We start from the raw sequence: 14,168 nt of genomic DNA on the forward strand, positions 1-14,168 counted from the left end.
CCTAACGTGACCATTATTTTTTTCCGTCATAGCGAAACGCCTATAAATTTATTATTGTTTAAAAAATGCAAATTTATGATAGTTACGAAACGTTTAATGATTAAAAAAGAACTAAAATTATCGAATTCTTAGGTTTTCGCGGTTGTTACACAGGAAATAAAACCATTTTTCCAGATTTAAAACGCATTTATTTGTTTTTTCAAACAATCCAAAATTTCCGGCCCTTTACAAGTCCCATGGTCACGGTTGACTAAGATGGTACAGTCATCCGTGACGATGGGACCTCAAAAATAATTGTTATTGCAACTTATCGATGCATTCCTTTAATTGACTGATTTGTAGTTAAATTAATTGGACATCACTAAACTGTCTATGGTAGGGTCAGTGACCTGTTAGTTTACTTTTTCTGTATAATAATTGAAACGATTTATAATAATATAATCTTCAAATCCGAATCTTGAGCAGTACTAACATCTCAAGATGGGGACAGACTTGCATTCGTTGACAATAAATTTAAAACGTTTTGAATTGTTATCAGGATATTCCAGTGGCACCAGCTGAAGTATTCGAGCTGGTAGAACAGCTGGTGCGCCGTGCATGCGCGTTACCCCCAGAAGAGAACCCGCTGCAGGTGGGAGGGGGGAAGCTCGAGATAGCAGAGTACATCTTCCAGCTGTGCCACTTCAACCCGCCTGACAACATTACTTTGCCTGCTGGGTTTGTTTTTGTTTGTGTTGTATATAATTTCGGTACTCCGTTATAGTTGCCGTGGTAGTGAATTATCTATATTATGAATACCAGAGCAAGGAACTTTACTCTGGGGCACTTCCCAGATTACCTAACCCGGAGCCAATTTAGAAAAGTTCATTTCCCAAATTGGTCTTACCAGAAATCAAACACGGAACCTCCTCATTCAGCATCCACAGATACCGCTTATCGGTATTTTACAGGATATATTCCGGAGAGTGTATGACAGAATTAGACGATTTAATTCCGCCTTCCCCTTCCCATCACCGGGGGACTAGGTGTAGGCTGGGGTTCCACCCCTATGTTGTGGATATTTCAAAGACACGCACGAAGCGTTACGCTATATAAATGTGGGAACATTTATATGGCTATGGAATGGACTTCCCTGCCTGCAGATTTGTTCCCTGAACGTTATAACTCGAGCTTTTTCTACTACGTTTTGGATGAATAAGTAGTAACCCTGTGCAGATACACCCCTCCGCCGCTGGCCATCACGTCCCTGTACTGGCGCGCGTGGCTGCTCCTCGTAATGCTGGCGGCGCACAACCCTCAGGGCTTCGCCGAGAGAGCGGCCACCACCTACCCTACGTTACGAGCCTTGATCGAGACCTGTATTACGGGGTGAGTCACTTCCTCTTTCTTTTGAGTATAATAAGAACTACTTTTGCATATCACTTGCTGTAGTGATACTTTTGGTAGTGATTACCGGAATGTGCAGAGTATTATTTACCTTAACTTCGAGTGATGCACATAGAGCGAATAATACCTCGCTTTTAAATCCCGGAATGATTAAAGTAAAAAGCAAAAAATAATGGTTAATAACCAAAAACTGATCTGCAACAAGCACATAGAAAAAATTCCTAAGGTCAGCTAGTTCAATCGGAAATCAAAGTCATTTATATCTAACCCTAAACTATATGCTCACCATTGTTTTGAACCTACTAACAACCTGTGTAAATGTCCAGACATTGCTATTACTAACAAGATCAAGTATTTAGGTGTTATATTAGATGATAACCTATCATTTAAACACCATATCGAAGCACTAAGCGCCCGACTCCGCAAGTTAATGTTTGTGTTTAAAAAACTACGCGTTTCTGCTGATTTTAAAATAATCAGGCAAGTTTATTATGCATTATGCCAATCATTAATTACTTACTGCATTACATCATGGGGTGGTATAGCTAAAACTACTTTACTAATCATTGAAAGAGCCCAGCGAGCGGTCCTAAAGGTTTCTACCTACCGCCCTTTCCGTTACCCCACTGACCATCTGTATAAGTCATGTAAAGTATTAACTGTAAGGCAATTATTTATTAAGTCCACAGTCCTCAAACAGCACGTATTACTTCCATATATTACTGAAAACACTAATAAAAGACGAAAAGATATTGTCTGCCCCAAAATTATATCATCAAAACATACTTTTATTTCAAGATTTTTTGTGTTTCTTGGACCATTTTTGTACAATAAATTAAACGCCAAATATTCCATTTATAATTTCTGTTGCTTCACGGTAAAGAAAATTCTCCAAGAAGCTCTTCAAAATATGTCCTATGAGGATACAGAGAATTTATTTATTATCGTAAAATAAATTTTGTCTTGTATAAGTGTAAATTTTTTTTTTTCTTGATTGGCAATTTATTCTTTAATTGTTTAATTTTATTTCATAAGATTCTCCTAAAAAGTATTTATAATATTAATAGTATCCACGTTTTATAATTAGTAGTACTTTTTACCTGAAATACAGGAATTTCCTAGTTCAGGTACATGTGTTATTTTTACATTAAATCGCATAAGTAGTCTTTAGTTTTCTCTGTACATTATGTTACTGAATAAACTATTTTATTATTTTTATTTTTTATTATAGTTCGTTCCGTGGCTTAGTTGGCGTAGTATCTGGCACGGTTTGCTGGAAGACGTTGGTTCGAATCCAGCCGGATTGAAGGAATTATTTCTAAGTTGTTTCTCGTTTTCTAACTTAATCTTTGTATTAGTAATTTTAACAAAGTAGTGGAGTAATTTCACAAAAATATCATGGTGGTCAAACATCGTGGCATTTATCTTAAAAAATTTAAAAGAAATTTAATAATTAAATTTTTAGTTTTAATTACGCTACCGTAGTAAGGTAATTGCTACTTACACGTCAAAGATATACAACATAATATAAAATTAAATAAAACATCCAGGATTCCAGAGGGAATTGTTATCATCTCTATGTGTGTCCTTGAGTTTTATAAATAAACGCTAGCATATAAATACCGGTACTGTAGCAGGTTTAATGGTATCGGTCCCTGAAAATACAGATATTCCAAATCGTGGTAAAGACAGGAATTTTTATGAAAGGCGAAAATTACCCGAAAGATGGCAAAAGATTGTAGATCAACATGGTCAATACATAATTGAAATTTATTTTGATGATTTTATTTCTTTTTATATATTTTTAACCGTCTTCAAAAAAGGTTCCCAAGTTTTGTATACAGGGTGGAACGGAACGACCGACAAAGCCGAAAATATCACGTTGAGAACCCAACATACATGAGTTTTATTTACTTTAAATGTAAAATCAGAGCAGTTGAAAAATATTCGTCCAGATTTAAAACTTTCGCGGTGCGACAACCCTAAGCGAATCAATCGTGTTAGTACATCTACTGCCCCACAGGCGGCGTTCGTGTCATTGGCACTCGCAGAAGAAATAAGTGCTCTCACTTGAATAGGTAATTAAAAAACATTGAACTTACTTTAAATTAAAATGATGTTCGATTTGTCCACGTCCCCTTTACTCTTGCAGACATTCCAGACACATTCCTGAGTGTGCCGGTCATACGCCGATGTGGTTTTCCACGCAAACACACTAATACATTTTACTTGCTTAACACAAACACTACTTAATAACGGCATTATTCCAATAAGTTGCTGTCACAACCCAAAAACTAACAAGTAAACGTTTTTTTGTTGTAAACACGAGAAAAACATGAGACCACGAGTTACCATACAACCAGGCATTTTGAACTAATTTATGAATGAAAAAGTGTTACCAACTAGACTAAAGCAAATATCACTAAACAGAATGGTCCCAGTACAGGTAAAAGACTCCTGAATACTAAGATAAAAATAATATTAAATTATAAACGATTAAACCTAATTAAATACGCGCCAAAAATACCAATTTTTTTTTTGTCGCTAGAAATAAAAGACGCTTTTGATTTCAAATCATCACATAAAGGGACAAAGTCGCTTAATTGGCAACTCTGCAAAGAGATGCGCGCGGCGGCGGCCTACGCGTCGAATATCATTGATTATTAAATATCGAAATGTTAATTTTAAAAAGACAATTATGATAAAGTAATAACTTTCGCAATAATCGTATTGTCTGGTATAAGTACCATGAGCAATTTAAAAGTAAAAGTAAAGTTAAAAGCAGGTCGTATAATGAATTGTAATAAATAATCAAATTTAATCAAAAATAAGAAAGCGAAACGTGGAGGTGGTCTGCAGACCTCCAAGATCCTCCGATTTATTTATTTTTACATTACATTTAATAAAATTTCAACTACACAGCTCAAGTTAACAGAAATTTTAGTTTTAAATGTTGATATCAATAGAATGAACTCTTCGTTTTAAAGTTAGTAAATTCTTGTAGTGTAAATTAAAACTATTTCCAAATGCATTCATAAATAGACTAGTACAAAAAAAAACGATCTCCCCATTATGCTAGCAAAAACAGATAACAGTTATCAAGTGTCCATCTCTAAATTTCTACTGACGTGATTGGCTGCCTCAATTTACTATTTTACGTTAGGGCCGGATTAAGGGTTGCGAGACTATTGTAATTTGAGTAGGTACTTGACGCATGTTGTAGAACGTGTTTACTTAATTTAGTTATGTTTATTTAAGTTAGTCTTATCTTATGACGCAGGCAATATGAGTTAAACTCCTGATAGGGTCATTTAGAAAACTTCACTTTTCTTAAGTTGACAACAACCTAAGAAAAGTGAAGTCTAAATGACCCTGTCAACTATGCGTTGTCATAAACTACCTACAAAGGTTTAGAAACAACATGTTTCCCGAAGATTCTATGAGAGGTGCATTTTTTCGGTAAATGTAAATATTGGGTCGTCAAACACGCAATTTAGGGGTGTTAATTACTCTCAAAGTAATACACTAAAATACCCGCGTAATTAATCATCATTCACATGATGACCGATCAAAGAAAGTGGTTGATCAAAGAAAGCGACTGATGGGGTGCTGATCAACGACGGAGGTCAACGATCTACTAAATTACAAAGTTTTTGCCCTGAGTACCTCCCGGTAGTTGCCTCCAAACAGCTGTGTTTTATGATGTACGGTTGACAATACAGACTTTTCAAGCAAATCTTTATCATTGTATAACTCGGAAACTATTACACTTAAAGCAAAAAGACTTTCAGTACAATTAAGTACATATTTAAGACTCTTCACAGTTTTCCGCTTTGTCGGTCGTTCTGTTCCACCCGGTATATTGTAAAACTGTGAACCGATTTTGAAGATTCTTTTTTTGTTGGAAAGTAGGTGGAATATTGCTTCGATTCACCACCTAAACCTCTAAAGGTGGCAAACTAGGGAATGAATCTGATTTCGCCCACTTTCCGTAAACAGATGTCAATAAAACTTGGCAAATAGGTGTATTACACGAACTTTTGAAGTCGGTTATTTTAATAAAAAGTTGTTAAAAAAAAAGATCATTTATTGCAGACAAAATACAGTCCATTTGTTAGTACACTTACAAGCGATCTATTCTGTTAGTATTAGGAGTTAAAGTATGAAATTGCCGTTTTATTGCAATAGGTTCTTTGAATTTTCATAGAATCTTCATGGTTTGAGGTTTTCGAATGAAACTTTTTTCAAATGGTTTCTGTGATTTTTTTTTTTTTTAAATTTGAAACATTTGAATATCGACTTTCAATTGTTTTTGTTATTCAATTTAGACAAGAAAGATGGATACTGCGAAAATTCGAGTGATTTTTGAATACGAGTTCCGACGCGGAACTAACGCGGCAGAAACAGCCCGCAATATCAATGCTGCGTTTGGAGAGGGGTCTACTAATGAACGCACCGTGCGATTTTGGTTTAAACGCTTTCGTGACGGAAATTTCGACTTAAAGAACGAGCCACGAGGAAGACCGCCCACACAGGTGAATAACGATGAATTAAGAGAGATAGTGGAAGCCGATCCTAGTCAAACTACCCAGGAATTAGCGGCATGGTTTAACGTTACCTTACCCACAATATTGACTCACTTGCGTCAAATCAATAAAATAAAAAAATACGAAAAATGGGTGCCTCATGATTTGACTGATCTGCTGAAAGAAACGCGTGTTGAAACTTGTGTTGCCTTGTTTAACCGGTACAGAAATGAAGGAATATTGGATCGAATTGTAACATGTGATGAAAAGTGGATTCTTTATGATAACCGGAAAAGAAAAATGCAATGGCTGACCCCAGGTCAAATGCCACAACAGTGTCCTAAAGCAAAACTTACCAATAAAAAGGTAATGGTAACTGTTTGGTGGTCTCAGCATGGTGTTATTCACTATAGTTTTCTCCTATCTGGTCAAGCAATAACGGCAGATGTCTATTGTGCCGAACTCCGAACCATGTTGACAAAACTAGCAGTAAAACAGCCCCGACTCATGAATCGATCTTCACCATTATTGCTCCACGACAACGCGAGACCTCACACAGCACGAGAAACCATTTTGACCCTTCAGGAACTGCAGTTAGAAACCATTCGTCATCCTCCGTATTCACCAGACCTTGCTCCAACGGACTACCATTTTTTTCGTGATTTGGACAATTATCTACGTGACAAGAAGTTTTCTTCCCAGGAGTTAGTACAAAATGCTTTCACACAGTTTGTGCAGTCTAGATCGTCGGAGTTCTATCGCAAAGGCATTAATAACCTTCCCATTAGATGGCAGCAATGTATAGATAATAATGGCAACTATTTTGATTAAATAAATTTGTTAAAAATGTAAAAAATAAACAATTTAGATTTTCAGTACAAATCGGCAATTTCATACTTTAACCCCTATTACAATACACGACTACGTGTTAGATAAAGATGTATGGAAAGACGACATGGCTCCAGAATCCACACAAATTTGATTCAAAGTGTATTCCATAGCATTTAAGTTTATTTGAAAAGAGCAATCCCTAGAGTTTCTTGCTCGTTCTTCTCAGGGAGGTCAGCGTAGTGAACGAGCAGTAGCTTAAATGTGACGTTTTCAAGTGTAAATGTATTTTACCTATGGAATAAATAATCTTTGACTTTGACTTTGACTTTGACTTTGACACAGTTACAGAATTAACATAAAATGAATGAATAAAATAAAATGTGCACCCAAGACGTGAAGTTCGTTGAACCCTTATTCCTTTATTTTTTTCCATCCTCTAAGGGTGAACCTAGCGATAGAATAGAATAGAATACGAATTTGCCAGAATACAGTAATTACATAGGTCTTAAGAGGGAGCATGCCAAAAAAGTTTTGACGTTGGCTCCGCCCAAATTTGTGAGACAAATATATGCCTGAAGTTCGCGTGACATGCGACAGGAGATGTTGAATTTTGCGCATTAAAAGTACCAAATTCGTTTTAGCGGAATAACTCTAAAACTAAAGGGATTTATTTTTAAAAAATCCGTAGTGACAGTTGTCGATCATGCATAAATATAATTAATTATCTAATTTTTGTCCTAATAACCTGTAGCATTTCGAGGATAATCGAAAAAATGTGAAAATTAGAGGTCATTTCGTGATTTTTATCTATCGAGGAAACTTTATTGTTTTATGTTTGTGATTAATGTCTATGCTTGAATATCTCGTGTAGTTACTCATACAATATTTTATTTTTAACTTTAAAGTGGATATACCCCTCTAAAATCAAATCGAAGATTAGGAATTTTTCCTCTGCTCCCTCTTAAGTAAATTTAGGTACGCACATTGTATTCAACCTGCAAACAGATGTGCAAATATTAATGGAATTTAATATTTATTATCTATATTTTCAAATTAATGTAATGAATTTGTACATTCCAAGCATTCTTTATTACTATAGAAGCAATGTGTGAAAAGCCATTTAGTCAATTGCATTTTAAAAGTACGTTCTTGTAACAATTTAATTTTGTTTTACCAAACGAAATTAAATAAATTACCATATAAATATTAATAATTAATTATAAATTATAAATAATTTTCAATAAATTACCATTTATTGAAAATTATTACTCTAGTTTGCCTTGCCCACGTGTTTTAAAATATTGAGGATGAGAGTTGACAAATACGCAACGCAGGCAGATCGTAGTGCCACCTATCCCCTGTAATTTTTCATTTATGCTTTGCTACCACATGAGCTTTAACGTATTGCCTGCAACAGCAAGCCAAGCATCGAGTGGAACGGCAGCACGGCAGCAGAAGCGGAGCGGGCGGAGGCCGAGCGGGCAGCGGTGCTGCAGCTAGAGACGCACCTGGCCACGGCAAGCAACGCCAAGCTGCCCATCACTGAGCACAGCTCGCGGCTGCTCAGTCAGGTATTTTACCATCATCATCGTCGTCAACCCTTCAATACAGGGTTATTTGTGAAACAAATCAATCAAAACAAATAAAAAAAGAAATATTTCAGACATTGCCTAAGTAATGTGAGTTACAGAACTTCTAGCCTATGTTAGTAAAAAAGGTTGTCAGGGAAGAAAATAAAAATTGCATCGTAGTGTCTTTTTTGACGACGGAGTAAAATTACATTTGTGGGGTTGCCAGATTTCATAAAACTTTAAATTTAGTTGTTGTCGGTAGTTTATCGATAGTTTGTGAAAGGAGATAAAAAAAATTGCCAAAAATTACTGAATTGTCAATGTTACGACGTTCTAATGATTACTAAAGGCCTTCATCTTTATTTTGACAGTAGGCCTACTAATATCGTTTTAACAAGAATAGCCGGATTTTATTATCTATACTGAGTTAAAATGAAAAACTTTAAAATATGTCTCTTTGCATATTTCGTAAACATAATTCTAAATACAGTGTATGTATGTATGAGCTTACAAAAATTGATAATTTAAATGAACATGTGCTCAGTAATTGGATGAATAGTGGGTCGAGGATGATTCAAATGGAACAAGTTTGGCTATTTATTCGATAAGCGTGACCAATGTTCAGTCGGTAGTCGATCGACTATTTATCGACTGCAATCTCTAGCTGCCCGCAAGCAACACTGGCAACACTTTTGTGCAATGAACTGTCATTTTACTGTGAAATGAACTATAGTCGAGTTATTTCACAAATAATATCATCATACATGATCATCATTAGATGATGGTAGTAAGTAATATTAATTATAATCAATGTTACAATAATAATTTAATTAGTAACAACATTTTTTACAGTTGACAACCCTAGATCCCTTAGGACCTGCACGAAAACCACCTCAGTCAATTTTGGAGACTCTCCAACAGTTAAGCTCTCAGATGCGCCTGGGCAAGCTGCTGTGTAGGCAGCCAGCGCTGTTATTGGATCTCGTGGAACGCCACGGGACCAGACGGGCTATGCCGTGGCTCCATCAGCTCTTAAGACATGACCAGTTGGAACTCAGGTTAATTGGTTAAATTAAATTAAATGTTTAAGAAAGGATTTTTCTTTTGTTCACAAAATTTGATTTGAAAGTAGAGATTACGCTGTACTATCAATAGTAGAATAATGGAATTCTTTTCGGGGTTTGTGACTCTAGAACTATTCTAAAGTGATTTCAGTCTGGGTGTCAGTCATTTCCTAATTGGTCCTTCAGAGAATCGACCCGGACCATTGAGGTTGTGATGGTAACATAGTTTTTGAACTTATGAGCTATGATTATTATTAGTGTTCCAGTCACGACGTCTGTAGAGGAATAGTTTTAATCATAAAAAATAATTTTGCCATGAAGATGTCAGGGATTAAACTGTGTTTCGCATGCAGAACGAACGATTTCTTTAAAGTAGGTTGTAGTCTAAAAGCCATGGGATCAATGCGCAACTGGTACACCAAACCGATCTATCACCTTTCAATGTTTGCTAATATTGCCTAATCCAACTCAGTACGTGATGGTAACCTCCTTACATCGTCATCCCACCTTGTTGTATCGCCTTTCTCCATTCGTATCGTATCGTTTTTTCTTCTACTCCTATTTAAATTCAAAATTTTGAATTGTTCCATTCTTTCCCTCTCATTCTGATTTTGTTGCGTTCCATCGTTCCACAGAGCTACATAATTCAAATCGTCAAATTTTTGATCCTTTTCGAAGTTTTAATCATAATAATATAATCATTTATCAATCGTAATAAGCGAATTACTAGTATCTGTAATTCAGCATAATTCAGCCCGTTTAGGAGTAAGTGTCTAAAATTCAATAACTGTCAAGTTAGGGAGTGTTTTCTACATACACCTTTTTATTGTTACAGTTTTACTTACCCTTTACTTGTTGTACCTTCACGTTAATACATTTGTGTTAGGGTTGCAACCCTCTCCCGTGTGGTGTACGGTAGACGATCGGTAACGGCGTCGGCGTTGTCCGCAGCGTGCTGCCCGTGCAGTGCCTGTGCGAGTTCCTGTCGGCGGGCGGCGCGGGCGGCGCGGGCGCCGAGGCGGGCAAGGCGGGCGAGCTGTGCGCGCACCTGCGGCGCACCGTGGCCGACAGCGCCGACGGCGCGCGCGCCGTGCTGCACTACTACATGCAGCGCCTGGCGCACGCGCACACGCCCACCCGCGCCAGCGCCAAGAGGGTATGCCTGCTCCTCCCCGAACCGAAAGGCTCAAACCGTAGCATAATCCGCTTTATGTCAGTTATTTAACGTACCGACTAGATACGAGCCGAAAATACGGGTCGCCGCTACAAAAATTCGCTTTCATTCCGCTCCGCGCCGATCTAAATCGGGTCAAAGGAGCTCACATTAGTGCGCTCATTAGTCGAATGAAAGGCAAACGAAAAACTTACAATCTGTGTTATACAGTGTGTTTTTTTAATCGGGATTTTACAGAAAATCCGAAATATAGGAGATACAGGAACACTGTCTTAGGAACTATTAAGTCTTTTTTGTGAAAACCTCTTTGATAGAGTCAGTTTTTTGGTCAAGCGTGAGTTGTCCATAAAATGAATATTAATTGAATATTAAATGAATTAATTTTTTTTTATAGTGCTGATCGACTCAATTTTATGTAAGGATCATTTCACACATCAGTAGAAGTTGATTAAATTTAATAAAAAGTTTTTTCATACAAAATCAATAACATATTATTAAATTAGACCATGCTCTCCCAATTTTTTTTTCCAATGCAATGATCCTTACATGAAACTAAAAAAACTAATAAATTTTCTTCAATTTCATGGACAAATCGCGTTTAACCAAAAAAGTTGACTATGCCAAAATTATGTCGGTAATTTTTGGGATTCTATTTATTTCCTTTTTCCCGAATTACAAGTTAATTGATATAACCACTAGCATCTTATTTATCCACTGGCCCTGGATATACCTTGCTTGCGCTTCATTTCAATGTATATATCCCACCATGTCACCATGTATCAATGATAAAAAAACAAATTGGAAAAGTAACATTTTTAGGAAGCTGAAGAAAAAATCTCTTTCTATATCAAACAAAAAGTCAAATTTACTACTGGTTAGTTAAAATGATACGTTGTTTTATTTATATCTATTTTGTAAGTTTCCTTAAAAAATGTTACTTTCCTTCTTTTACACTTTATTATCGAATGAGCGATTTAGTTTCATATTATTATTTAACTGATTTCTTACAGGGCTTGAAACTGGTGCTCACCCAAACGTCAGCTGAAGAAACTACGGAAATGGATTATAACGCTGATGTTAGCCCAGAGTAAGTTGCAAAGAAAATATAAACTTTCAGCTTGCGGGTTGTAGCTTAATCAGGTGGTGCGGTTTTTGCACCGAACAAGTTACATAGCAACCTACTTATTACACATGTAAATGCTCAAAACGTCAGTTGACAACTTGCTTCCCTACCGATCGGCCACAGATAAGCATTCAAATCTATATTCTATACTTTTATTTTTTTAATTTAATCAGTACTGTAGTATATGTGGGTTGCCTATGATTTATCTCGAGCGCACACGTCACATGTGCGGGTGTGAAGTGTGCGGGGGTCAAGGGGCCTAAAGTTTAAGGAGACTGGTATCATGACTGTAGCATCACAGTATATTTACTCAAATATTTTGTATGCCCGTAAAAATATACATAATTTCAATAAGAAAGAAGATATCCATAATATTAACCTTAGAACTAAGTCCAAACTCATGGTACCACGTTTACGTTTAACTAAGGCAAACGATTCTTTTATGGGGAACTGTATACGTTTTTACTATAAGATTCCGGAGAATATTTTAAGATGATCATTTTCCAAGTTTAAAACTTACATTAAAAGTATTTTAACTGAAAAGTCATCAAGACAACAACAGTCTAGACTCCACACAATTTTGATTCAAAGTAGCATTTAAGTTTATTTGAAAAGAGCAATCCCTAGAGTTTCTTGCTTGTTCTTCTCAGGGAAGTCAGCGTAGTGGACGAGCAGTAGCTTAAAAAATAACGTTTTTGAGTGAAAAATTTTACCTATGGAATAAATGATTATATGACTTTGACTTTAACAATCAGTAGAGGTCTAAACGAAAAGTACCTAAAAAGTTTGCTTCTTAAAATAAGCTTACTTTAAGCGTAAGCGTTGGTCAGTTCTGTACTCGGTAAATTCATTTTTTACAACGTGCCTAAGTTTCTAGTCTGACCATTTATATTTACTAAACAAATTAATTCGTTAATGTTAATAATAATTTTAGAAATAAAAATATGACTCTTGTTTTACAAATAAACTTACTTAATTTGAAACCTTTAATGGTCTACTTTTGCTTTTTGCTATCAACACAACGTTGCAAGCTTTTTTTAACATGTAGCATTACATATAGCGCATAGATTTTTCGTTTTCCTAAACGATTTTTTAAGACTAGTTTTTTACGTTAGCAGTTTACGTTACGTTAGTAGTTTACGTTAGCAGTTTTTCTTATCTCAACCAATCAGTGTTCAACCGTCAACTCGGACGCAAGTGGTGGCGTGTAGGCGAGCCACATACTAATACGCTATTACTTGTAGGAGCGGACACTACAAATACATTAACTTATTTCGGAAATTGTGGTTTACGTTAACTCAATTTACTACAACCGAGATGTCCAAGGCCATACACAATTTGAAGATTTTAAGAGTAATTTTGTTTACCAAGGAAATAAAGATGTTTTTGATTTTGATTTGACATGAAGATCATAGTGGACATACAAAGACCACATTACTACTTAAAGCTTATTTATTGATGTCGGTGGTGAAACTCACGGAAGAAAAAAACCAATCGAAGTGCCTTAACCCTCGACTACTATCAGAACCGCTGTCGCCAAAACTCACAAATTCATAATTTGAACCACTATGAAATCTTGGCAATGATTGGTCGTGGTGTCTAATTAAAAAAATTAAAAATTAAAGAGCATAACGAATTGTGAACTGTTAATATAATAAAACTTTACTCTGTTGTCGTTGAAGGTTCAAGACCTATTGTTGCAAGTTACGACGTATTGATTTAATATTGTAGTTTCAATCAATGTGCTGCCATCTAGCGGGCAATAGCTGAACGACGACGAATTCGAGATGTTTATTTAGTTCTCCAATAAAGAAGCGAATTTATTGCAGCATTATTAAGTTTACTTTTGTTTCTTGTAACATAAAAAATATTACCATAAACAGAAAATTGAAAATTTATTTAAATAAATAAAATAAGACTTAATGATAACATTGCGCGTGATAATTGACACAACCATAACGTACAAGGCGACAATGGCGGACTGAGTTTCAGTATGTAGAAACTTCGCATACTATTCGCACACGTGTCATACAAACTAAGCACTTCTACTGTATTTATTGTTCTGTGGTTCAATGACAAATGATAAAACTATAAAGCTAATCTTTATGATTCTTCCTTTCACAGTGAGTGGCTGGACCTTCTTCTCGAGCTCCATCACTGGGAGGCAGTGCGCGAAGAAGTTGTAGTCCGCATCCGAGCCGCGTGTCTCGTCGAGTGCATACCTCAACATGTGGCGGCTTACATCGCGTTTCTCGCTAAATACGTAGCAACAACGACCGATGTTGATCATACTGATATCGTATTGGTGAGTGGAGGAATGAACGGAAATATTTATTTTATTGAATATGTCTCATAAGAATTTACAATTCACTTAAATGAAAACTTATGGACTAACTAAAACATTAATAAGTATAATATGTATACGCGAGCGTGTTAACTAATAACCATTGTTTACTTACAATTATCATAAATAAATTAGGTTACTATAAAAAA

The 14,168-nt window shown here is 35.9% G+C and overlaps 1 protein-coding gene across 1 annotated transcript; it reads left to right on the forward strand.

The window, feature by feature from the left end:
- Positions 1 to 538: 538 nt before the first annotated feature.
- On the forward strand, positions 539 to 13,980 carry LOC113239307 (integrator complex subunit 1-like; the record flags this gene model as incomplete). Its single annotated transcript, XM_026476227.1, has 7 exons — positions 539 to 717; positions 1,216 to 1,368; positions 8,161 to 8,314; positions 9,167 to 9,372; positions 10,330 to 10,534; positions 11,563 to 11,639; positions 13,800 to 13,980. Coding segments are annotated over 7 exons (1,155 nt in total), but the record flags the coding sequence as incomplete, so codon positions are not given.
- Between the last annotated feature and the right edge of the window lie 188 nt (positions 13,981 to 14,168).

The sequence above is a fragment of the Hyposmocoma kahamanoa genome, unplaced genomic scaffold (assembly GCF_003589595.1).
Source record: "Hyposmocoma kahamanoa isolate Upper Pololo Valley unplaced genomic scaffold, ASM358959v1 99858, whole genome shotgun sequence".
NCBI lineage: Eukaryota > Metazoa > Arthropoda > Insecta > Lepidoptera > Cosmopterigidae > Hyposmocoma > Hyposmocoma kahamanoa.